The 27,263-nt window shown below is 48.4% G+C and overlaps 1 protein-coding gene across 1 annotated transcript in view; it reads right to left on the minus strand.

Annotated features, from left to right (window-relative positions):
* The window catches only part of LOC103186018 (dual specificity protein phosphatase 8-like), a 36,496-nt gene extending 17,839 nt beyond the window's left edge, over positions 1-18,657 (minus strand). Inside the window, 2 exon segments of the mRNA XM_007904811.2 lie at positions 9,443-9,581; positions 18,378-18,657. Of these exon segments, the coding sequence (XP_007903002.2) occupies positions 9,443-9,581; positions 18,378-18,605 (367 nt within the window). The 5' untranslated portion in view covers positions 18,606-18,657.
* Between the last annotated feature and the right edge of the window lie 8,606 nt (positions 18,658-27,263).

Below are 27,263 nucleotides of genomic sequence, written 5' to 3' on the forward strand. Positions count from 1 at the left end.
AGTAGAGTAGGAACCCGGCTGTTAGTCAATTGGGATAATAATCCCTCCCAAAAAACAAGCAAACAAAAAAAATTGGTCACTGTTTGTGGGGACACCGCTGAGCGCAATTGGCTGCCGCTTTTCGCCCACAAAACACACAGTCAATCCGTTCCACAGTGTATCCTGTGCGAAGCGCTTTGAGACGTCTCAACGACATGATAAGGCGAGGATCATTGCTATTATTATATGAGTTCAAGTCCTGATGTCAGATTTACAGCTTCTCTCACACATAGCTGATGCTTCTCTGGATCTCTCAAACCCCCACCCCACCCCCACTTCGGCTCCACCTGTTAGCAGGAGCGAGACCCTCTCTCTCTGGTTGCACACAGAATCGCATGCGAGTCCCTATTGATGGGCTTCTCTCTGCACAATTGGCCTATTGTCTGCGCTGAGTGTAAGAGAGCAGAATGTTTTATTATTACATTTAAAAGGAGTGTTTGGTTTATAAGGAACAGAGGGCATGTCCCAGCCTGAATCTCATTAGTGACAGATGACCCTCATCACCGATGAAGTCATCCTCTGTGTTTTGGTGGGGGAAAGGGGGTTGGGGGTAGGGGGGGGAAGTTGCCGTGACGATGGATGGGACGGAGGAGAGTATGGGAGGCCCCGCTTCCCCATCTCCCCCCCTCCCCCCCAACCTCCACACTCACAAACAGCCGTTTCCCGCCCACCCCACACACTGATATACACAGCCCCACACCCAGACACACCACACACAGCTGTCCACAACCCACCCCATACACACAGCCCCCTGAAACACCCACCCCCGTACACATACAGGCGCCCATACCTACAGCCAGCCAGCCCCACTAACAAACAGCTGTCTGCCCCGCACACACATACTGCCCACCCCCCCCCCCCCCCACCACACACACACACAGCACCTCTGCCCCCCCGCCACCACCCACCCTCCCTTGTAACACTGAGCCCTAACCACACACGAGAGGGTTTGCCCTGATTCGGATAACATCACCCTCTGGCTGTCACTGGTGTAGAGAAGTGTTTGGGTTGCACCACACACTGACCTGTGGCCGCCTTCTTTGTGGGCATCGTACGCCCACAAACAGCCATGGAGCGAGCGACCAACTTTTATTTTGATGGGTGTGGGGGGCGGTGGGATTGTCGGCCAGGACACCGAGAGAGCAGCAACTCTCACATTGTCTATAATCCTTGCATCTGCGTATGATACAGCGCCTTTCCGCGCCGTTGAGACGTCTCATATCGCTTCACAGCATAATACGGTAAAGTGGAGTGACTTTAAATTTTGCGGGCGAAAGGCGGCAGCCGACAGTCGTGGATTGAGTGACCAAATTCTTCTTTAATTTTTTTAATAACGGTGCCGCATGATCAGACTACACGCAAATATCACTCGCGCTCTTTTAACATGTGTGTGTGTGGGGAGGGGGGGGGGGTGTGGGGGAAGAAGTGAGGAGAAGTGGTTGCTGATGGGGGGGGGGGGGGAGAGAGAGAGAAGGGACCGGGTCTTTTGTTTGTTCCTAACGATTATATCTGAACGTTTTCTTTCTGAACTGAATCCTGCTCTTAGGAGATGATGTCACCTCACATATTCCCCCCCCATCCCGACCCTTCCTCCCCTCCCCTCCCCCCCATCCCCCCCCAACACCTCCCGCAGGCAGTCAGCAATTATGTTAACTGGTTGTGAGATCAGGAGCGTTGTGATCAGCTGGAGGGATGAGTCAGTCTCTCACAAAGAGCTCAGTTCCTAGCCAGCTGGAACCGCTCTGCCTCAGTCTTTTATTGTCCTCGCTCTCTGTGATGCTTAAGAGACCATCTGTGAGGATGAAAAGCTCGAGCCCTTTCCTTATTCCTAACACAATGCTTTAAAAAGACCCCTGTCGTGATTCACGCTTTCCCCTCTTCCCACACCCCCACCCCCGGTTACGAAACGGTTTAATGCTTCATCCGAAGGACGGCAGCTCTGACAATGCAAACCCCCACCCCCCACCCCACCTTCAGCGCTGTATTGGGGCCTCAGTTTAGACTGTGTGAGTTCAAATCCCAACGTGAGGCTTGAACCCCCAATGTTCTGACTGCGCCAGGCTGACACATGATGTGAAACCGATTTCACTTTGATTTGACATCCCGAGTTACAGGAGGGTTACACCGGCAGAATATATCCAGCCTCGCACTTGACGCATCGCCTTTCCTCTCGGCAGGACGTCCCGTTAGCGCTTCACTGTAGTGACTGCGTGTTTCAGTTGACGAAATGATCTCAAATCAGCCCAATTGCCATCGTTCTCACACAAACCCAAATGTTTCCCCGAGATACATGACTAAACATTCTTCGCCTCTTGCGTTTGATTTAGACCTTGGAGAAGAACAGGCAGCGATACTTCCCTCAACCGCCTCTCCCTCTCCTCCCTTCTCCCCCTGTTCTCCCCACACCCACCACCACCACCACTACCTCAACTCAACCATGCCCTGAGCACAGACAGACCCTTGACCCTTTTCCCCTCAAAGACATCACCACTCACTCTCAGACTGTCTGCTCGCAAGGCACAAAACATGTCACATTAAATCACGAGGTGACACTGGTTTGTCTTCATCTAAGTGACAATGCTTCCTTGGGCAAAATCCAGCATTGGCTATCGCTCACTCTCTCGCTCACTCGCTCACTCAGTCACTCACTCACCATCCTCACAAGACCAGCCCCTCACCGTCACTCAAGACCATGTGTTTTTTTTATTACAGCCTGCGAGGAGGAAATCTACCCGGGACTGGACTTTAAACCATTTTATTGGCGTTTCAGAGGATTCGTGATTTTGAGCAATGTCGGGGAATTTTTTTCCACTGTAGGTTTGTTTTAAGGACTACATTGTGAGCACTGTCTGGCAAGATAACTGCAATTAACTCTGCATAATATGCCAATCAATTGCTTTCTGCTGCAGTGGGCACATTCCCCACAGAGACACACACTCCCCCACAGCAAGGCTCAGGACCTACCATCACTCACGTTTGGTTTTAGATGGGGAAAGAAAAGAAGCCCAATTCTTGATAACTTTGCACGTCAAAGTGAAATATTACGCCCTAAAGGGTTTTTAGTGAAATAGCATTCAGAATCAACCGAGGCTGGGATTATCTCGAGCGGCTGTGAAAATGAATTCTTTTTTAGATTAGAGGATATAATTGAGCATTTTGCTTCGTTTTATGTGATGTCTTTCTGCGTCAGGTTAAGTCGAGAAATGGCATGTCTTCCTGTCATCTTCAGTTAGCAGCACTCTCTCTCTCTCTCTCTCTCTCCCCCCCCATCTCTCTCTCTTCTCTATCTCTCACCTCTGAGTCAGAGGTTTGTGGGTTCAATCCCCAAGTCAGGGAATCGGAGCTTACACAGTCGAGGCTGATGCTCCAGTACAATGACGGGGTGGGGGATTGTGGCGGGGGGAGACCTTAAACCAAGGTGCCATCTGTGCCTGTTCAGGCGGACGTTAAAGATCCCACGGCTGTTCACAAAGAGAATTTCTCCCACCATGCCCTGCAGACCATCTCCCCCCACCCTCCGTAGCCCCCCCACCCCGTTTCCCCCCCACACACATAAACACAGTGTCTCACTTCAGTGTCTCTTTGTGGGTCGTTGCTGAGCGCAGTGTCCTGCCCATCAACACAAATCCTGCCTATCAACACAAACAGTCACTACACTTGCATGTGAATAGCATTGATACACTATAAATGAACAAGTCATTTTCACACAAAGGGGAGAGGAATCCGGAACTCTCTCCCTCCCCTAAAAGGCTGTGTGTGGATGCTGGATCAATGGAAAATTGTAAGACTGAGGCGGATAGATGTTTGTACAGTCAGGGTATCGAGGGATATGGAGTAAAGGTGGTTAAAAGGAGCTGAGGTACAGATCAGCCATGATCTGCAACAACAACGTGCATTCATATAGTGCCCCTAACCCAGAGTAGCGTCTCAGAGACCTAGTGGAAGGTGGAACAGGCTCGACGGGCTGAATGGCCTCCCCCTGTTCCTATGTTCCCAAGTCCTTTTCTTCCGCAAGGCGAAGACACATGGTCGAAATGCGGCCGGAGACTATAAAACTGTGGGCGCCGTTTGATTTCTGTGCTGAGGAGCTGAGGAATAAATGCCATAGAATTACAGCTGTAGATAAAAAACAGGCTCGTGTTTCCTTGTTAAGCGCAGACAATGCGCCATTCGCCGAGGTCGTCAGATCAGGCCTCTGAGCCCCTCCTGAGCAGGCTGGTTTTCCCGACGCACACATAGAGCTTAATGAACCCATGAAAAGCCAAGAACAAGACGGGAGTCATTATGCAAATTTTCAATTAGACCCGTAACCAATTTAGAACAGTGAACAATGGCGCACTTAGAAACAAAAACTGGGATTTGCTAATAGACAGTCAGATCAGGGCCCATCTGCAGTGCCCTCCTCCCATTTACATTACCTCTCCCCCCCCCCCCCCCACACACACACACAGTAAGTGCCCGAGACGTAAACCTCCCTCAACACTGACCCCCGTTGAAAGTTCCTCTGCACTACAGAGCTGCCTCTGCCTCTCTCACACACACACAGCCCCTGATGTACGTTTCTCCACCAGCACGTTTATAATCCAACTGTAGAATTCGCTCCAGATCACAAAATCCTCGATCCAATTGTAACCCTGATCTGAACCCTCCCACTGTACACAAACTCAATGGATCATGCCTTTGCCGTTCACTATCACTGTGCACATTCCGTAACACAATCCACCCCTTTCACATTATTTTAAAAAATCTAACAATAACACTTCTGACGCACGCAATGCCAACATCTTGCATTTCGTCCACAAAATACGCAGTCACTCCACTTTACAGTATATTCTGTGAAGGATTTTGAGATGACTCAACAATGTGGAGTCCTGTAGCTCAGTGGTTAGAGCACTCGCTTTGCAAGCGAGAGACCTGAGTTCAATTCCAGGCAGAGGGCGAAACCTTGGGCAAGTTTCCTTACTCCACACAGAGCCTAATAATAATCCTCCAAAACCAAAACAATAATAAATTGGTCATTTTCAATCTACATTGCTGTGCACAATTGGCTGCCGCGTTCGCCCACAAATATACAGTCAATTCACTTTACAGTGTGTTCTGTGAAGCGCTTTGGGACGTCCTCCCGACGTGAAAAGCGCTATATCAAATGCAAGGATTATTATTATTATTATTAAGGCGCTGTATCAAAGTATTATTATTATTTATACAGTGTCCTTCATGCAGGTAGTGTCTTGGAATGCTGAACAGCGATGTTGTGGTTTGGCGCCAGTTGGATACGTGCTTTGAGAAATCTTGAAGACGTGATAAGGAGCTGCATCAAATGCAAGGATTGTTATTATTATTATAGAGAGGGGAGGTGACCGAAGGCACGGTCAAAGAGGAAAGTCTTCAGGTGTTATGAAGGCAGGAGAGGGGAGACATAGAGGAATTGAGGCATGGAGCTACAGTGATTTTCCGGGAGTAACAATCCCTTCAAAAAAATTACAATAATTTGGTCACTCACTCCTCGACTGTTTGTGGGACACTGCTGTGTGGAAATGGCTGCTGCGTTTCGCCGACAAAATATACAGTCAATTCACTTAAAGTCCTTTAAGAAGCGTTTTGAGACATCTTGAAGACGTGATAAGGCACTATATCAAATACAAGGATTATTAATATTATTATCATTATTATTTGGAATATCGTGGCTGAAATCACGGTAAACACCATATATGGAGCTGAATTCCGGGCACCTTAACTCTAGTGAGTGAGGGGTTGGGGGCAGCAACTAAGCAACTCAGTAACCCGACTGAACTGTTTTATCTTTAAAGGGAATTGATGAATGAACGATTAAATGGGCTCCGGCACAAGCATTCACTAACATACTATTTTTAGCCTCAGTTTATAGGAACCTTGATCCAAGCAAAACATTTCTTGGCAAAGTGGCTGTGTTTTTCAGGATTTCACTGCATTTTGCCCAGGAGCTGGAGAAACAGGATAGAGGGGGGGGTGGGGGGGGAAGGTGGCGTGGGGGGGGGGGGGGGAAGGTCTGGGTTACATCGATCAGAATGGGGCTTTTTATCTTTATTTATGTGGATGAAATGTCCACACGCAGCCTTCAAGAGAGTATTTGTTGCTACTGTACTCTTTTCAACATTTCATTTGCTCGTTCTTGTGGTGTATGATAATAACCCTTTCGTGCTCACAACTTCAAAACATCTCCTGAGACAGATCAGACACCTCTGCACGCTATTCGCTCTCGAGTGTAGTGACCGTGTGTTTAGGCTAACGCCACAGTCAATTTGCACACAGCTGGAAGATCACGTAAAGACCCTTGAAGTGGGTGGCTGGGTGTTGGGGGCCAGGACCCTGGGAGAGAGAAATTCCCTTTTCTCTTTGTGTCGTGTGATGGGAGTCCCTAGGGTCGTGGTTAGCACGCTTGCCTTACAAACTAGAGGATCCGGTTTTGATTCCCGGGTGGGGTGAAACCTTATGCAGATTTCCTCACTCCACACACACATGCCTCTGTTCACCTAACAGTAAGTGGGGACCCGATTGTTAGCCGATTGGTGGATCGCGGTGAAATAATTCCTCGGAAAAAAAATACTGGTCGCTCAATCCACGACTGTTTCCGAGCCACTGCTCTGCGCAATTGGCTGCCGCGTTTCACCCCCAAAACACCCGCTCAATCGCTATACAATTTATTCTGGGGAGCGCTTTGAAACCTCTCAACGCACGTGGTAAGGCGCTGTATCGAATTCAAGGATTATTATCACTCTGCGTGTCCCCTCTGTGGCTGAGGGGCACGCTTGCGGAATCTGGATAAATGCACAGCTCAGTCAAGCGTAAAACAGCGATTCTCAATCGCTCCCATTATACACGTAATCCATTATATGCAGAAATCTCATTGTAACATAAAAGTCTTGTATCTCACCCACGTCCATTATGAACCATGGAATCATTATTCCGACCAGAGCATTACAATGAAACTACCGTTAAATATCCTATCTGTACCCCTTGGTGTGAAGTTCCAGGCAGAATTGATTACACATTATCACACGATTTAAGGAACGTCCCTCCTAAAGCTTTCATGTCCAATGCAATCGTGTGTTCGTTACAGCACGTTTCATCCAACGCCCCTCAGGGAAAGCAGCCTGCTCGCTTTCTGCAGCTCACTTCCTTGATGATTTCCCCCCATCATACAAACAATGTTTGACGGCACTCTCGCCTCGGAGTCAGAAGGTTGTGGGTTTAAGCCCCTTGTCGGAACAGGCCTCGGGGAGCGCTCCATTGTCACGAGGTGCAGTTCTTCGGATGAGCCATTAAACCGAGGTCCCATCTGTGCCTGTTCAGGTGGACGCTAAAGATACCATGGGGCTATTCAAAAAGAGAAGGGCATTTTTATCTTCCAGTGTCCTGGCTGACAATCCCCCCAGAAAAAATCGGTCACTTGCTTCATGGCTGTTTGTGGGACATTGCTATGAGCAAACTGTCTGCCGCCTTCGCCTACAGAACACTCAGTCACTACACTTTACACGTCTGAGTGAAATCCTGTGAAGGGCTTTGAGATGTCTTGACAACGTGATGAGGCGCTGTACCAAACACAAGAAATATAATTGGAGTTGAGGCACAGATCAGCCATCACCTTACAGAATGACGAAACTGGCTTGAGGGGCTGAATGGCCTACTCCTGATCCTACGTTCCTATTGTTGTGGAGTCCTGTTTCTCAGCGGTTACAGCACTCGCCTTGCAAGCGAGAGACCTGGATTTGATTCCCGGCAGGGCGAAACGTCGGGCAAGTTTCCTCACTCCACACTCCTCTGTGGGACACTGTTTGTGAGACGCTACTGTGTGCGCAATTGACTGCCGCGTTTCGCCCACAAAAATATATGCAGTCAATTCACCTTATTCTTTGAAGCGCTTTGAGACGTCTCGAAGATGTGATAAGGCTTTACATCAAATGCCAGGATTATTATTATTATTAGTGATATTATATTATGATGCAAAGTGCTTTTCAATTCAGCCTCTATTGTTTGTCAGGTTTAAGTCTGCCTCAGGGGCTGATATCACAGAGGGGGAGAGAGAGAGAGAGAGAGAGAGAGACGTCTGAAAATTGAGTTGGCTCACGGGATCTGCGATCAGTCTGGTGGCTAATAAATGGGGAGCATCTGACCCAGTTCTGGGGATGCAGTTCACCTCCTTCAGGCCGTCCACCCAGTCTGTCCCTTTAATCTCCTCACAGGCAATGAATGGGCATCAGCTGACACAAGCGATTATCTCAGATCAGTGATCTCATTCTTCACGTGACCGATTCATTGGGAGCATGTGTCAATGCTACACTGACACTGACACGCACACGCGCACACACACAGAGACACGGACACAAGACACGCAAATGCACGCACATGCAGATACGCCGCGCGCACGCACATGCACGCGCAAACATACACACACTCGCACAGATACACACATACACACTCAGACACACACACATAGACTCAAAAGAACACACACGCGCACACACACAGATGCGTCCCTCATTATCACCACCAACTCTGCCACCACCACTATTCCACAACTTTGTCTTTTGTGTTTGCAAGCCAATAATCGCCGAGATTTTCTCACGGCTAACCACAAAATTGACAGCTCCAGAGGAGAGAGGAAACCTTTCCTTCTGAATAATTAGCCAAATGAAATCGATTAACGTTTACAGGACGCCTGACCACCAATAACAGTGACAACAACTTGTGGTTGGTTATACAGCAGGCGCTCTCTGAACCCTCAGACAAAATTTAAACATGTGAAATTTTAATTGGCATTGAGAAAGCAAACAGAAGACAATAGCCTCGGACGCACTGAGACAGGGGGACAAAGGGATGCGGGTTTAAGAGTTTTTCCTCTGTTATAGCGCAGCGAGAATAGTTAATGTCCCCCGACAAACACAAACGGGACCTCAGTTTGACGTTTTATCTGAAGGACGGCACCTCCCTATTTCGGTTCCAGGTCCCAATGTGGGGCTTGAACCCACAATCAAAGGTGGCGACAGTGCTACCAACCGAGGCAGCCTGACACACTGTATATAGTATATATAAAGTGCTCTCAATGGGCAAGCTATGTGGTTTTAGCTGGTTAGACTCCAGCAGTTACTCCCAACACTGGGACCTGGGATCCCCCAAGCCTTGGCTCTTGCAAACCTGCGCCTAACACTTTCCGGAATTAGGTAAACAGGATGCATCCCTCCACGGAGAGAGAGAGAGAGAGTTTGTGCATTTCATTCCAACAATCTATCGCTGGGATTTCCATGTGTGGGTGGGTTGAGGGAACTCTCAGCTTGGTTTGGATGCTCTTAAGCAACGGTGATGGGTTTTCACATGTGTCAGACACCCGGCTGGGCACAAAAATGTAGCTAAACCGGGGAAGTACCTGTTAGCAGCGAGACGCAGTGGAAGACATTCTGGAGCTTGCTGAGGAGGACCGAGGTGAAGCTGTCGGAGGCCAAACTGCCCACGTCCCGGGAACATTGATCGTACACCACCACTTCCTGCTTCCCCTCCAGCTCGAGCTGCGGACAGAAGCGCACACACACACAGACACACGTGAGCGAATAGTGAACCTGTGGAACAGGCTCTCTGGGGAGATGGTTGAAGTACTTAAAGCAAGTGATGATTCCTTCAAAATCAGATTAGAGAGTTTTCTTTTAGGAAATAACATTAGGGGATAGGGAGTTTGGGATACATGTGCAGGCGACGGCTGGGAAGATGGACCTTGGTCTTTTTATCGTCTAGCAATTCTCACGTTCTTAATGTAACCCTCGCATTCAATGCCACACGCATAACAACAAACAACAACAACAGCAGCGCCTCGGAGTACCTAACACTGGCGGGGGGCGCCTGATATCAACCCGGGTGGGAGGGAGGAGGTGACTGTAAGCACGGTCGAAGAGGAAGGTCTTCAAATCTCAAAGCCTCCTGAAGCGTTTCACAGGGAACCGGCTGTCATGGTGTAGTGACTGTGTATTCCGTGGGTGAACACGGAAGTGTAGTGACTGTGTAGTTTGCAGGCGAACGCGTCAGCCAATGTGAGCACGGCAACATCCCCCCCCCCACTACCACCCCACCCACAAACAGGTGAACGAGTAATCTTATCGGGGGGATTGCTGGCCGGGACAACTTATTTTCCTTTTGAATAGTGCGACAGGGTCTTTAACACCCGATGAACTGGACGCAGAGGGGACCTTGATTTAATGTCTCATTCGAAGGGCGGTAGCTCCAACAATCTAGCGCTCCAGCACCAACCCCCCCCCCAACCCTCGCCCCCACACAACCCCCTGCACTGTGCTGGAATGTCAGCCTAGACTGTGAGTTTAAAGTCTCATTCGACTCAAATGCTGGATTCATTACCCCACCCCCCCAAAATCAGAATGTGAAACCAGCCATTTGGGAGGAGGGAGAGGGGAGGCGGAAAGAGGGGGAGAGGTTTAACTGCAGTTTGGATGACTTTGATATGATGAGATTTTGGCTCAGGGATCAACCTGGCACAAGAGGGGGAAGCGAGTCACGGATACTTTGTAAAAATAGCTGAGAGAGGAGGAGATTAAAGGATTAGCAATGAGGTCAGGAGTCTTCAAAGAGCATTTACAAAGAGTTAAGACTCTGTTCGCACTGATGTTGGGCGTGAGGTGTGCAAGTGTGGATTGCACTCACCGATGTACACACGCACACTCACACACACGCACTCTCTGTGTGGCAAGCTTGAGGGGAGGGGATTTGAAAGGGATTTATTCAGACGTGAAATTGGATTAGAAGCGAATGCAAAGATAATTAAGACTGGAGACTCGAAATTCCACCCTGTTTTTGCCTGGTTCACCAGATTGCCCTCAAAACAACTACTTCAGTGAGCGAGTAGTGAACGTATGGAACAGGTTCCATGTTCTAGGGAAACTGTGGAAGCAGAAAGTGTTGTTTCTTTCAAGAACAAATTAGACAAGTTTCTGTTAGTCAATAATATCTAGTTTGGGACACGACTTGTGCGAGCGACTTCCCAGGATAGTGGAAGGCAAAACTGGATGGTCTTCGGTCTTCTTTTGCCGAACAAGTTCTTAAAACGTAAAGGGTGGTGAAAAATTCCGGGCTTAATATGTCGGCCTATTTTCTGAAGCGCGGAGGAGGTAGCTTCAAGGTTATAATAATCCTTGCATTTGATACAGCGCCTTGTCACATCGATGAGACGTCTCACAGCACTTCACAGGATGTAATGTATAGTGGAGTGACCGTGTATTTTGTGGGCAAAACTCGGTAGCCTTGTCCCATTCCCCTCTCCCATCAGGTGCAAAACATAGTTCTTCACATGCTCTACCGTTGACTGGCGGACCTTCAGCCACTTTACCCCCACCCTCTAGAACTCCATCCCGCAGTCCCTCCACCTCGCTCCCTCCCTTGCCACCCGTCTCAAGAACCTCCTCTTCTACCGCGCCTTCGATCACCCTCCTTACCCCCCTGCCCTCCACTCTCCCCGATCCTGACGCCCAGCTCGGGTCCGAAAGGCTGATTGTCCAGCGCCTTGGGACGTCCTCCCAACGTGTAAGACACTTTAGAAATGTAATTTTGTTGTTGTTGTTCCTATAATGATCAGTGCAACTGGGACTGTTAATAAGACTATTCACAAATGGCTTGACAAAATACCTGGTGAACAAAATATCATCTTCCTGCACAAAGTAGTTATTTTAGGAAGCTCAAAAATATTGAGAAAAGTAACATTCATTCAAACGAATCGTGAAAGTGTTAATTGGTCTGGCTGACCATCACTGAAAACCTCAGCAGACTGATTTAAACTGTAATAACCTATTGATATTAATAATAAATAATAATAATAATAATAATCGTTGCATTTGTTACTCAAAGTGCTTCACAGGATTCACTGTAAAGCGTAGCGACTGTGTTTTTTGCAGGCAAATAGGGCAGCCAATTTGTGCACAGCAAGTGCTTCGGGACTCTACCCTGGGTGAAGGGCGCTATATAAATGCAAGTTGTTGTTGTTATAACCACAAATAGCTGTGAAGTGAATGACTGATTTTATCTGGGGGAGGTGGGGTGGTTTGTGTGTGTGGGGGGGTGGGTGGCGGTTGGCCTGGGTACTGGCCAGACAAGAGAAACTCAGCGGTTCAAAAAAANGGATGAATGAACAGTTGACATTCCCCCTTCTCCCCTCCCCCCGCCCGATTAAAATAAAACTGGGACAACTTATTCCTCTGTCCTACTTCCTCCCGGAGCAACAGGATTCCAGGAATATCAGAACCAGATTCATACTTCAACGCTCGTTTATTTTGGGAATGTTACATCACGGCTGGTCCTGAGGGCAGGGAGATGCTTACAAAACTCTCCCAGGCCCCCAAATTCCACCTAGTCCCAGCTGTGGAGTCCAATTTGGGCTTACAGCAGCGTCCCACAACCAGCTGGTGAAGTGAACGACCAGTTTTATCTCGGGACGTGTGTGCGCGGGGAGGCAAGGGAAGGGAATTGTTTGCCAGGACACTGAATTACCCGCTGCCTCCGCTCAGCCGGTTCCAGCCTCCTGCTCGTCCCTCGCACCACCATCGGCGGCCGTGCTTCCAGCCACTACTCCTCGAAGCTTTGGAACTCTCTCCCTCAATCCCTCAGCCTTGTCCCCCCCTCCTTTAGATCACAACTGAAGACCTTCCTATTCGACCGTGCTTATGGTCACCCTCCTCCTCGGCTCGGCGTCAGGCTCTGCCACTGTAAAGTGCTCCGAGACGAAGCTAAATAAATGCAAGTTGTTGCAGCTGAAGAGCGTGTAAATCCAGCAGGTGTTTCTCAACTTCCTGAGGTGCCAGAGCACTTGAAACTGTCTGCAGACACGTACCAGGGCTATCGGTCTCATGTTCACCAGCTCACTGAGCTCAGCCAGAGAGCTATAGGGTTGCCGCAGCTGATACTTGTCTCCCTAGGCAACACAGATAGATAGAGAGGGGGAAAAACAAACAGCAAGCTTCCTTATCCTGATCAGTAGTCACTGCCCAAGAGTGACTACAAAGTACAGCCACAACCCAGGTGTCTAAGAGGGATATGGATAGGCAGGAACTGTATCATAGTGGTTAGCGCGCTCTCCTCACCAGCGAGAGGACTCTGGTTCCATTCCCAGGCCGAGCTGAATCTTAGGCAAGTTTCGTTACTCCACACGCCTCAGCAATAAATAGCATCCCTTTCCAGAGGTCATAATCCCTTTTTAAAAAAAAACGACCGTTTGTGGGACGCTGCTGTGCTCAATTGGCTGCTGCGTTTCTCCCACGAAATACGCAGTCAGTTCCCTTTGCCGCACATTCTGTGAAGCGCTTTGAGACGTCTCGACGACGTGATAGGGCGCTATATCAAGCGAAAGCATCATCATTATTATTGTTGACACCTGCCTCGCCAGATAAATCGCCGTCTGTAGCCATTTGTGGAGTCGTAATAATGAAAATAACAATAATCGCCACCACCACTCGCGTCACTTGATGCAGCACCTCATCGCACTGTTGAGACGTCTCAAAGCCACGATACTGATAGCGCTACGTGGAGATTGGTTGCTGCATGCACCTCCAAAGACACAGTCACTACACTTGGCAGAAACTCCCTGTGAAGTTCGTTGAGATAGTTTGCGTTGGTAGACAAAGGCAAGATTTATTCATTGTTGTTATTAAAGAGTACAATCGGGTTTTCTTTGTGAAAGGAATCAAGAGTTCCTATTTTCAGTGGCGCCCCCTGGCAGCAAACCGTGCAGATGACAAACAGCTACTCAAGAGAAGCAGTGAAACTCTTCCAAGGTCACAGGAACAGCCCAGGCTCTGTAGAGGACTGTTCAGTGCTGCCGCCATTCATTCGCCACTAACCATTAGTCACCTCGTATCATCGGGGATCTCAAAGGAAAATAAAAAGCACTTCCTTTTAGATCCGGGGAGGTCATCAACTGGGAGATAAAGTGTGCCACAGTCGCCGCGAAAAAGGAACAATTAGCTCTTGTATTCTTTCTTTTAAGTGTCGGATAGAACGCTGCCATGACAGTTGAGTCATTTCATGTGACTGATTGACTGACGACTGATTGACCGACTGACTGACCGACCAGCCCACCACCTGAACCGCGTGGGTCTATCAGGAGCACAGAAGACCCTCAGTAAAACAGGCGTTTGGAGGGAAAGATAATGTGACAGGATTTTGCCTGAAACGCACAGTCACTACGCTTCAGAGTACACCCTGTGGCCTAAACGCAGAGCCAGTTTTGCCCACAGCAATGTCCTACAAACAGCCATGGAGTGAATGACCGATTTTATTTGGGGGGATTATTGGCCAGGACAGACCATGAGAGAGAAACTCCTTTCTCTTTTCAAATAGTATCGTAGGATATTTAGCGTCCACCGAAAAAGGCAAATGGGACCTTGGTTTAACGTCTCATCCAAAGGATGGGGTCTCCGACAATGCAACACCCCAGTGCTGCATTGGAGAGCTCTGCGATTCCAAGTCCCGATGTGGGCTTGAACCTACAACCTTCTGACTCAGATGTGAGAGGGCTACCGCTGCACCAGGCTGACATGTCCTCTGGAAACTATAGAAACATAGAAATTTATAGCGCAGAAGAAGGCCATTCGACCCATTGTGTCTGTGCCTAAAAGAGGCTGACCTGAAATGCGCTATCACGAATGTGAGGATTATTAATTATTATTATTATTATAACCAACAATAATAATCGTTGCATTTGATATAGCACTTTTCACGTCGGGAGGACGTCCCAAAGCGCTTCACAGAACACACTGTAAAGTGAATTGACTGTATATTTGTGGGCGAACGTGGCAGCCAATTGCGCACAGCAATGTCCCACAAACAGTCGTAGATTGAAAATGACCAATTTATTATTGTTTTTGGTTTTGGAGGGATTAGGCTCTGTGTGGAGTAAGGAAACTTGCCCAAGGTTTCGCCCTGACCTGCCTGGAATTGAACTCAAGTCTCCCGCTTGCAAAGCGAGTGCTCTAACCACTGAGCTACAGGACTCCACGAATGGACTAAGGAAGAGTCTCTGAAACCACTGACGGGTCTCTGCTCGTTCATTCCTCGACCTCCACCAGCAGCTGTCCCTAGCACCAGAGTCAGGCGGTAATTACAGCCCAGCAAAGCTGTCTATGTAAAGGGTGTTCACAAAGTCCTGTTACCCCTCCTCGTGATTTTTTCCTGACAATGAATTTTTATTTTCTGTTGGTTGAGTCGAGTGTAACAATGTCTGACGCCAGTAACTTCCTCCTCATTGACTCCAGCCATGTTACAGAAGATTCGGCGCCGAACATGGCAACAGATCTGCCGTGAAAATGATGGCGCTCACGCTCACATACACACTCACACACGCCTACTCACACACACACACTCACAAACGCATACTCACACACTCACACACACTCAAAACCACTCGCATGCACACTCGCACTAACTCAGACACACACTCATTGGCTCACTCACACTCTCACAAACACACACACATACTCACTCACGCACACACTCACGCACCCTCTGGACGTCTAAACACAGTTAAACACTTGTACTGAATACAGTTAAATACTTTTAAACACAATGATCATCATTCTTCCACATGTTTCAGTTATTGGTCAGTGCGCTGGTAGAAAAAAAATCCGTGGGGGTAACAGGACTTTGTGAACACCCTGTACAGTGAACAGTTACAGTGTGTGCTCCGAGAGGCTACTCCGCGTGTAGGTCACTGTATAAAATGCAAGTTGTTGGAATTCAAAGCCTCGGACACAGACCGGGTCACCTCAGTTGCATCACGCTCAGTCATCAGGGGTAACAGGACTTTGCGAACACCCTGGTGCATATTATAGCAGTGAGAGGATTGCTTGGTTGTAACACGCTGATCCCAGGCGCTGGAGGGAGAACTGGCCTGCTATCAGGCAGAGTGCCGAGGGCACGTACGCACAGATGTTTGCCAAGTCAGCTGCAAACCACATTTTGTCATTTACATCTTCAGCTCTGAGTCACTCCCTCATGTTTTCATTCACGTGCCAGGAGGCGGCACATCTCCCAGTGAGCGAGAGCAGGTTTGCAGTTACCTCACCAGCCAGGAATGTGCCGTAAATCATTACAGAGCCGCTCTCCTCCCCCTCCGCCATCCTCCCCACGCTGCTCTGATTGCCCCCTCCCCCTGCCGCGAGCCACCTTGAACACTACGCCACGTGGGTGGGGACGGGGGAAGACAGAAGGGGAGGTGGAGCGAGCGCTAATTTGCACCTCCCCCCGGAGTTTATTAACAATAATAATAATCCTTGCATTTGATATAGCGCCTTATTATGTCATTGTGAGTCTCAATGTGCCTCAGGATATACTGTAAAGTGGATTAACTACGGATTTCTGGATGAAATGGAGAGGCCACTTGTGCACAGCAGTGACCCACAAACAGTCGTGGATTGCGTGACCAAATTATTATTTTTGGGGCGAGGGATTATTACCCCCCAGTTGCTATCCACTGCCAGGTAAACAGAGGTGTGCGGAGTAAGGAAACTTGCTCAGGGTTTCGCCCTGTCCAGGAATCGAGCCCCAGGTCCTCTCGCTCGCTTGCGAGGCGAGGGCTCCAACCACTATGCTGTAGCACTCCACAACATACTGCAACGCGTGTATTTTGTGGGCGAAACATAATCTGGGGAGTTCGAGGGAGGAAATCAGCTGTATTTCCTCAGAGAGAGAAGAGAGGGAGAGGGTGCTAGAAAGTGAGAGAGGTCGGGTGAGAGTGAGAGAGAGGGTTAGGACAAGTGAGAGGGAGCGTGAAGGGGAGCGAGGTTAATGTTTCTGGATCTGAGCTCCTGATAAGGACACCTCCCCTGCTGGCTGTGTTATTGCCGGCTCGGAGCTCTGACCTGTTTTAGCTCCTTCCTTGGGAACAGGAACACCCAACGAGGGCGGTGATGATGTCCCTGTTCCAGCAATACCCCCCCACTCCCCACTCCCCAGCCGTGGCCACACTCCCCATCTGTGTCTTCACAAATCATCAGCTCAGCAGGTGGGCTGGACACCAAACATTCCCCCCCCCCCCCCCCGCCAACCACCACCCCACACACCAACTAACACAACCTCTCCCCCACCCCACACACCAACTAACACAACCTCTCCCCCACCCCACACACCAACTAACACAACCTCTCCCCCACCCCACACACCAACTAACACAACCTCTCCCCCACCCCACACACACAACTAACCTCCCCCACACACACCAACTATGCTCCCCCCCCCACACACACGCACCAATTCCTCCCGACATGTGTGCAAACCCACACACAACCCTCCCTCCGACACATGTGAGGGCACACACACACACACAGTCCTCCCCGCTCACCCCCATCCACAGCCTTTATCCCCACCCCCGCTTTGGGACATCCTCCCAAAAATTTGTTGTTGTTGTTGTTCTGCGTTGAAATGCCTGTGAGTCTGACCGATCAGGGAGGGGGGGGGGGCGGAGGGGGGGAGGTGAGGTGGGCGGTGGAGGGATGGCAAAGATGGGGAGAATAGGTATGACACAGAGGAATAAATATTGACGACGTGAGATGTGACACAGCGGTGTAGTAGCAAAGCCTCAGCCGGGAATCAGCCCCAAGGCTCAGCTTCACTCCCTCAGCAAATCACACACACACAACCATGAGCTCATCAACAGCCTATCACACTGACCTCCCAAAACTGCAGTAACTGCTACGCTCAGAGAGAGCGAGAGAAAGAGGGATAGAGCGAGAGAGAGAGAGAGAGAGAGAGTGCGAGAGACAGATAGAGAGAATTTCTGAGCGAGTTTGAAAAAGAGAGTGTGAGAAAAAGAGAGACGACTTCAGACGGACAGACAAGACAGACGTTGTGTGTGGGAGAGACAGAGAGCGAGAGATGGAAAGGGAGAGTGAGAGAGAGAGAGAGATTGTGAGCAAGGTAGCGTGGGAGACAGAGAGTGCAAAAGATGGAGAGGGAAAGAGAGCGACAGCGTGTGACTGAGAGAGAGAATTGAGGTAGAGAAATGGAGAAAGCGCTCCAGGAGACCCAACCCCATGTGAAGAGCGCTGTATAAATGCAAGTTGTTGTTGAGATAGGGATGAAGGCGGGAGGGAGGGAGGGAGGGAGGGAGGGTCGGTGAGGGAGGGAAGCAGGGAGAGGGAAGAGAGAGTCAGGGAACTGCAGCAGCAGGTGTGGGAGCTGGGGTTGTGGGAGTGGAGGGAGGGGGCATGGAGTGGGAGGGGATTGGGGGGTGGAGGGGCCCGTGTGAGTGTGAGCGCCATGGAGGGGGTGGAGGGGCACGGAGGGGGGAAGAGGGTGTGAGACGGTTGGGGACCTACCTTGGTCTGCCAGTTGGGTTGGATGAGCTCAGTGATGGCCATGCGGTCTTGGAGCAGGCGTCTCTTGACCAGTTTGGAGCAGCAGATGTTGACGGAGTTGAGCACGTGGGAGGCGTTGAACTCCACGAAGGAGCGGCTGTCGATCACCAGGACGCTGTGGGGGGCGCTCCTCAGGACCCCGGCCAACGCCCGGGGCTCCATGGCGCTCAGACTCACACGGGCGGTCATCGTGGGCCGAGGGCACAGGACAGGACTCGTTACCCCCCCCCAACCCCCACCCCAGCCCCCAGCCCCCACACCCCCCCCACACCTCCCACCTCCCCCACCCGGTCGACAATCGAGCGTCCTTCACAGTTTCACTTGGGGCTGTGCTGAGTTTCCGTGGTGACCTTTCACCTCTCCCAGTCGCTTCATTCTGCAAAACAATACAAAAGCCAAAAGCTAACCAGCGTTCCCATATCAACAATGGACGCCGTCTCCCCTCCCCGATTCCCCCCTTACCCCCCCCCCCACCACACACACACATAGACCCCCACTCCATGTCCCGCATGTCCCCCACTGGAGTCCTGTAGCTCAGTGGTTAGAGCACTCGCCTCGCAAGCGAGAGGACCCGGGTACGATTCCCAGGCAGGACGAGACCTTAGGCAAGTTTCCTAACTCCACACACACATGCGCCTCTGTGTACGCAGCAGTAAGTAGGAACCCGGTTGTTAGTCGATTGGGGGATCGCTCTCCGGGGGTAATAATCCCTCCCAAAAAACAAGCAAACAAAAAAATTGGTCACTGTTTGTGGGGACACTGCTGTGCGCAATTGGCTGCCGCTTTTCGCCCACAAAACACACATTCAACCCATTTTACAGCATATCCTGCAAAGCGCTTTGAGACGTCTCAATGATGTGAAAAGGCGAGGAACATTATATTATAGCAGTAAGTAGAAACTCCGTTGTTAGTCGATTGGCGGATCGCCTTTCCCTATAATCCCTTCAAAAAAAAATTGGTCATTCAATCCATGACCGCGTTAAGCCCACAAATTACACAATTAATTCACTTTACAATATATTCTGTGAAGCATCTCAACGACGAGATAATGTACTATATCAAATGCAAGGATTATTATTATCATGACCGATGAGAGAGAAGAGATAGAGAGAAATGCAAGGCAGCTGATTGCGTCAATCCCATGTTATGACTGAGACACACAGGATGTGTTAACGCTGATGGTGAAATGTTTTGGGGGGCAAACCAAACAAACAACTGCAACACCAACTTGCATGCATACAGCACAGGATAGCGCCTCAGAGCGCTGTGAGGTGGGATTCACAACAGAAACTCTCGGTCTGGTTTGGAGACTCTTAGGTGATGGATTTCTGTGCATGTCACGACACCTGGCTGATGGGTTTCCACGTGTGTCAGACTGATCACGGAGATGGTTTTACATGCGTGTCAATCACCTGACTGACATTTAAAAAGATGAATAAACTGCTGGTTAAGTAACCTGCAAACTTCCCAAAGCCAAGAGCTGACTGTTGCCTCTCTGAAAGCCACGGGGGCTCTGTGGAAGTTTGGAAGCAAATCTTGTGCCCTGTTTATTGAAGTGTTTAAAAATAATCCACAATATTATGTTACAGTTGTGTCATTATTACATCTTGCACTGTGTAACTCTAAAACTGCAATTTTGAATAATTCTCTTCACAAGTCTTACTCTTAATCCTCGCTCGTCTACAAAACACACAGTCACCTCACTTTGCCGACTTCACTTCCTGCCCCCAACACTCTGGAACTCCATCCCCAGATCCCTTTCGCCTCACCCCCTCGCTCTTTTCCTTCCTTCAAGTCCCATCACAAAGCTTTCCTTTTTGACCGTGGCTTCGGTCATCCCCCCACCCCTCTTGATTCCAACCCTTAGTTCAGATGCAAACCGATAACTGACCAGCGCCTTGGGATATCCTCCCGACATGAAAGACGCTGTATAAATGTAATTTGTTGTTGTTGTTGACGGTAAAATCCCGGGAAGCGCTTTAAGACATCCTCCTGACATGAACGGTGCTGTGTTAAATGCAAGAAATATAATTTAATATTAATATTAAGAATGATTAATAATAATTATTATTGTAATGAATAATAAAACTGGAACGTAATTATCTGAGGACAGTCTAATGAGCCACGCAGATCACAGGCAATGGAGACTTGTACAACTCTTGTGTTATTAGCTGGTGCTGGTGGTAGGGAGGAAATAATATGTATATATAATACTTAAGCCTTACATTTAACATTGCGATATTAGAAAGACATTCAAGCATTACTTTTGATGTTGAGATTTAGTCGGGGAAGATTGACATAAAGCTGGGTTGCCTTGCTATCCACACAAGTTAATATCAGAGGCTTCAGGGATTAGCATGAAGTCAGAGAACGGTTTAATCTCTGCCCATAATCTGGCACTCACGCAAATGGGGTTAATCCAGAATTTACTGAGCAAACTCAGTTGATTTCCTCCCTCTCTCCTCAGGTTACGTTTCACCCACAAAATACACAGTCACTCCAATTTACAGTATATTGTGGATTCCTGTAGCATATTGGTTCGCTCCCTCACCTCGCAAGCGAGAGGACCTGGGTTCGATTCCCGGGCATGGTGAAACCACAGGCAAGTTCCTTACTCCGCACGCCTCTGTTTACCAAGCAGTGAGTAGGAATCCAGTTGTTAGTTGATTGGCAGATTGCTTTCTGGGCGAGTAATAATCTTTTCAAAAAAATGTAAATAAAAAATAATAATTTGGGCTCACTCAATCCGTGACTGTTTGTGGGACATTGCTGTGCGCAATTGGCTGTCTGCAAAATATACAGTCACTCCACTTCACAGTATATTCTGTGAAACGCTTTGAGACGTATACCAACGGCATGATAAGGCGCTTTATCAAATGCAAGGATTATTATATTATTATATTAAACGACAAGCCACATGTTGAAGGAGATAAAGGGGATTTTTGCTCACGTTCAAAAATTGTGCATTCAAACAAAAAGAAATCTGCTCTTTGGAATACGTTTCTGGGATGCGAATAACACTCTTCCTTTTTCTCTTCCCGCTTCCCTCCCCCCCCGCCCTCGAAATGATCCACTTTAGCGACGAAATTCACCGAAGATTCGTCGCACGTAAGGATCGTAAAATTAGAACTCAGAAGGAGGCCACTTGGCCCATCGAGAGCCTTCTCGCCCGAGTTCGCCACTGTAGTCCCAATTCCCTGCAAAAATCACGGTGACCACCCCAGGAAACCCCAGGCTTAGCGGTCGCTGGGGGCAGAGAAATCTCTACCTGTAGACATTTCTTCCCACCTCCTCCACCCCCCACCCCCCATCCCACCCCACCCACACCCCACACCCCACACACACACACAATTAAATGCCCGCTCAGGACCAAGACACAGGCACCATTAGCAGTAGCCACGGTCTGCCGGTCAGCCCTGATTTCAGATGGGGATGGAGTCTCCCTAATGCAATTCTGCATTAACTAACTATGTTTCCGAACACATCAGGTGCTGGTGTTGGGGTGTGACATGTTTCTGCAGCAAACCATTGCAGAGCAGGTTGGATTATGTAATGGTATGGATTGCCTAAACTGGGCATATATTTTTTGAAACACACAGATACATAGTTACACACAAACAGATACATAGTTACACACAAACAGATACATAGTTACACACACGTACAGTTACACACACAGATACACAGTTACACACACAGATCCACATATACACACACACAGATACATGGTTGCAAACATAGATGCACACAGATACATAATTACACACATACAATTACACACAAACAGATACACACACGCACACACACACACACACAGACAGACACACACACACCCACAGACACAGATACACAAATGGCAATCGAGTCCTGAGCATTCACCTTCATCATAAGATGCTCTCACTTCCCCCTCCTCTCTGCCTCTCTCTCTCTCTCCATTCTACCATGGAAATAGAGAGAGAGAGAGAGAGAGGACACACACACACACACACAGACAGACACAGACACACAGACACAGACATGCAGAGGATCTTTTTGCTGCAACGAGAGGGGGGGGGGGGGGCAGAGATGCTGGAGCTTTGGCAAAGTCAGGAAGGACTGAGGTGTCCTGCAGGTGATGTGATGACATTCACATTCCAGATGGTATCATGAGCACAACATGAGGAGCTGAGTTTAAAGGGGGGGAAGGAGAGATGATGGGGGGGGGGGGGGGGGGAGGGGGGATTGGTGGGGAGATGATGATGATGGTGGTGGTGGTGGTGGGGGGGAGAGGGTGGAAAGATCACCTTCTGCATTCCCCCACCCTCCATTTCACAAGACATCAATAATAATAACAATAATAATAATAAAACACATTATCACAGTAAGTCTCTATAATAAACTCACCTCTTACTTCCAGGAGCTCCCTTTAATTTCCAAATGCACAAACCCCTCTCTCCTGGTCTCTCTCTCTCTCTTTTCTCTCCTTCAATCTCTCTCTCTCTCTCTTTCTCTACCTCTCTCGTCAATTTCACTGTGTCAGTTGCTCCACGAAATGCACCAAAGGGCAGATCACACAACTCGCAACGATGAGAGGACGAGACAGCCACATATTACAATGTCAACAGCAGCCACACACACACACACACACACACACACATAAAAAAAAGAGAGAGAGAGAAAGCAACACACAGCAAAAAAAAACACAGCAAAAAAAAACACACACAACGCAATCAAAAAGCCTTGCAAGATGCAGCAGCTGATTTTTTTTTGCAGAGAGGAGGAGGAGAAGAGGAGAGGAGGAGGAGGAGGAGGAGGGAGAGGAGAGGAGGGGGTTGGGGGTGTGTGTTGGGGGGTTAGGGGCTGGTGGTGGAGGTTGGAGGAGGAATTTACTGAGTGCTTGTTGACCATAAGCAATAGATAGACGTGCAATGGGGGGGGGGGAGAGAGAAAAGCACACACATAACTGAGAATGAAGCTGGAGATGAGGTCATTCTCTGTGGCTATATAAAGCCACATAGGATGGCGTCATTGCCAACCAATCAGCCCAGGTTTGTGCAGAGGGAAGTCACTCCAGTCTCTGTCCCTCCAAAGCCCTGGCTGCAGATTATAAAGGGAAGAGTTTTTTTTTCTCTCTCTCTCTCTCTCTCTCTGCAGCTACAGAGATTTAAAGGAACAGCGAGGGGAGCCTTCGCTGGCGAAATGCACGCGCGGTCAACGCACTCGACGGCGCACTCGGTCAAGGGCCCCGAGACGTCTCGAAGACGCGATGAGGCGATGCATCAAATGCAAGGATTGCTATTGCTGTTATTATTATTATTATTATTATTATCCCATTGTTTTATAACCTGCTATCTCTCAGGGCAAAACCTTAGGCAAGTTTCCCGACGCCACACACCCCTCTGTTTACCCAGCAGTGTTAGTCGATTGGCTTCTCCGGGGGTAAATAACCCGTTGCCAAAAAAAGTACAACACCATAATAATAATTTGGTCACTCAATCCACGACTGTTTGTGGGACGCCGCTGTGCGCAATCGGCTGCTGCTTTTCGCCCACAAAATACACAGTCAATTCACTTTACAGTATAACCTGTGAAGCGCTTTGAGACGTCTCGAAGACGTGATAAGACGCCGCATCAAATGCAAGGATGATGATTATTATTATTAATAATCTCGGGAATTTCCCAGGTTCTGAATTGGAATAATAAATTGTATTAAATTACAAAATGTATAGTTTTATAAAATAACAAATCATTAAATGATAAATTGATTTTAAAAAATATATTATTATAAAATAATAATTTGTTAAACGATTCCATTTGTATTGTTATAAAATAGTAAATTATTAAATTACAAAATGTGTATTATAAAATAACAAATGGTATGAAATTATAAAAGACAATAAATTGGAGTTGAGGTACAGATCAACCATGATCTAATAGAACGGCTGAACCGGCTCGAGGGGCTGAATGACCTCCTCCTGTTCCTATGTTTCCTATGATTCCACTCCACCTTCTGTAAAGCATTTTCAAGGCTTCCCTATATATATATATCTTTACATTTTTGGGGGGGGATGTTAGTAATAATACATTACATTACCAATACAGTAAACTGGTAATAATAATCCTTGCATTTGATACATCACCTTATCGCATCGTCGAAACATCTCAAAGAGTCTCACAGGACATGTTGTAAAGTGCAGTGACTGTGTATTTTGTGGGCGAAACGCAGCAGCCAGTTTATGCAAACAAAAATCCCACAAACAGCCAAAGGTAATTTAAAGGGAATGTGGGAAGACAGAGCTGGCCGAGTGGAGACCTGTGAGAGTCTGGGATTTGGTATTAATGTTAATGACTGGGAACAGAGGCAGGAACCACCAGGGAAAAGAGGAGAAAAGAACGGAGCCACTGAGCCGAGAGAGGAAGGGGAAGCAGTAATTATAAGGGCTGTTAATTACCCAGATATTAAGTGAAATGAAGAGGGGGGCGGGGGAAAAGGGGGGGGGATTGTTACAGGACTGACAAAAGACGTGCTGCGGGGTGCCACGCGGAGTGAGTGACTGTGGATTCCGGAGCGAGAGACACCGTGGTTAATATTTAACAGGAAAATGTGAACATTGGGTGCGTTTGAGACGCAGAGATGGATCAGGAGATAATAGTAGACTGTGGCCCTGTGATGGCATCTTAGGGGCGAATGACCACATTCTCCCCCTCTCCCCTCCCATCAGCACCGCACTGGAACGTCAGCCCAGACCACAAACTTGAAAGTTTTGACAAAGTGGGGCTTGAACCCGCAAACTTCTGACTCAGAACCGAGCGCCATCGACTGCGCCAGGCTGTTATACTGTCGAGCGCAGTGACTGTGAATCTGTGCAGGAACCTGGCAGCCAACTTGCGCACAGCAACATCCCACAAACAGCCACGAAGTGAGTGACTGATTTCACCGAGTGGGGGGGGGGGGGGGGGGAGGATTGATCTGAATGATTTAATTTAATATTGCCCTCAATATCCACCAGGAGGCGCTGTTGGGTCCACGATTACTAACAGCTCGACAGCCCCACCCCATGTACTGTGGCGGTGCTGCAGCTATTTCCTGAAGGCGATTTCAGACCACTGCACCTGACCGCACGCACATTGGTAGTCATCCTAATAATCCTCGCATTTGGTACAGCGCCTTATCACGTCGTTAATGCATCGTAAGAATATACCGTAAAGTGAATTGACTGCATGTTTTGCGGATGAAACGCAGCAGCCACAGCAGCGTCCGTCCCCCCACAAACAGTCGCGGATCGAGGAATTTAGCGAAATTTGTGGGAATTTAGCGAAAGGTGAATGGAGTAAGGATGTTTGTGCGACTTGGATGGTCCTAAAAGACCCATTTTATTTTCACGAGTGAGGATCGACTTCCTAATCAGCCAATATATAAATGAATGAATTACGATCATCATTTTAGTAATTGCAATCGGGTGGGAGGGATGCAGGGCATTGGGGTAGAATCAGACAACTTCTTCTGAGAGCTGACGCAAACTGGATGGGCTGAATAGCCTCCATTCTCCTCTGTAAATTTCTGTGATTCTACAACACCGAAACATGAACAATCTACACGTATGTGCTACCTTTCACCCAGAAACACATCTCACTGCAGTTTATAGATCAGGAGTGACTAGGAGTTTTTTTTTGGAAAAGCTAAACAGTTGCAATAAATAATAATAATCCTTGCATTTGATTCAGGGCCTTATCACGTCATTGAGACATTCCAAAACGCCTCACAGGATATACTGTAAAGTGGATTGACTGTGTATTTTATGGGCGAATCCAATAAAGTCACCAATACTTATCTCCTGAACTCCAGCCACAAGACTGGAAGAACCAGTTCAGCCAATTACAAACTGATTGATGTCCCAGGATGTCAAGAGGCTGAATGGTTAGGGATTGATCTGAGTGAATCTGAGTTAGGTGGAGGATTTATTGGAATCCATTAAAAATGGTATTTTCTTTTAAATCATATTTACAGTGTTTACTGGTGAAAGCCGGTGGTTTAGGCATTTGCCGGCAAAACCCGAATTTCCACAATTTAAAACGGGGCAGGAACACACAATGTGCGACACCCTTTGACTTTCCCCCCACCCCAGACAACGGAACCAAGACAACAATCATTGCAAGTATTCATTTACTTTTTAAATCATTTTGTGCAAAACCTCGTCATTTTAAACTGTCTTTTTGTGGTTTTTTAAAAAATATTTTTGTTCTATTTAATATTTTCCGTTTTTTATTTCATTTGCGAAAAACACAGGGCAAATTGCATACCTGATTTACCTCCAAATTACACAGTTGCATCACTTTACAGAGAACTCCGCGAAGCACTTTTGAGACATTTCAAAGTTGTAAGCAACAACGTGCATTTATATATTTATTATGGCGATGTGCTGACAGCATCACCATCCAAGGATGCACACTCCACTTTACTAAGCCAGTCTGGAACCTTGGCATCTTGTTTGACCCTCAACTATCCTCTCTATGCCATGACCCGCTCTGCGTTCCCCACCTCCACAACATCACCACTGCAGTTCAAGATCCTGGTCGTCACCTTCAAACCCTTCCATGGTCTTGCTCACCCCCCCCCCACCACCATCCTCTTGCTCCCTCCGCTCAGCCTGCTTCATGTTCCCTGCCTCGCTCGCCCCACCACTGACAGGCGGGCCTTCAGCCACTCTGCCCCACCTTCTGGAACTCCATCCCACAGACCCTTCGCTTCGCCCCCTTCCTTGTCTCCTTCAAGACCCATCTCAAGACCCTCCACTTTGACTGTGCTTTCGATCACCTTCTACCCTCCCTACCCTCCACCCTCCCTGATCCCGACCCCCAGCTGAAAGG

Source organism: Callorhinchus milii, unplaced genomic scaffold (genome assembly GCF_018977255.1).
Source record: "Callorhinchus milii isolate IMCB2004 unplaced genomic scaffold, IMCB_Cmil_1.0 Scaffold17, whole genome shotgun sequence".
NCBI lineage: Eukaryota > Metazoa > Chordata > Chondrichthyes > Chimaeriformes > Callorhinchidae > Callorhinchus > Callorhinchus milii.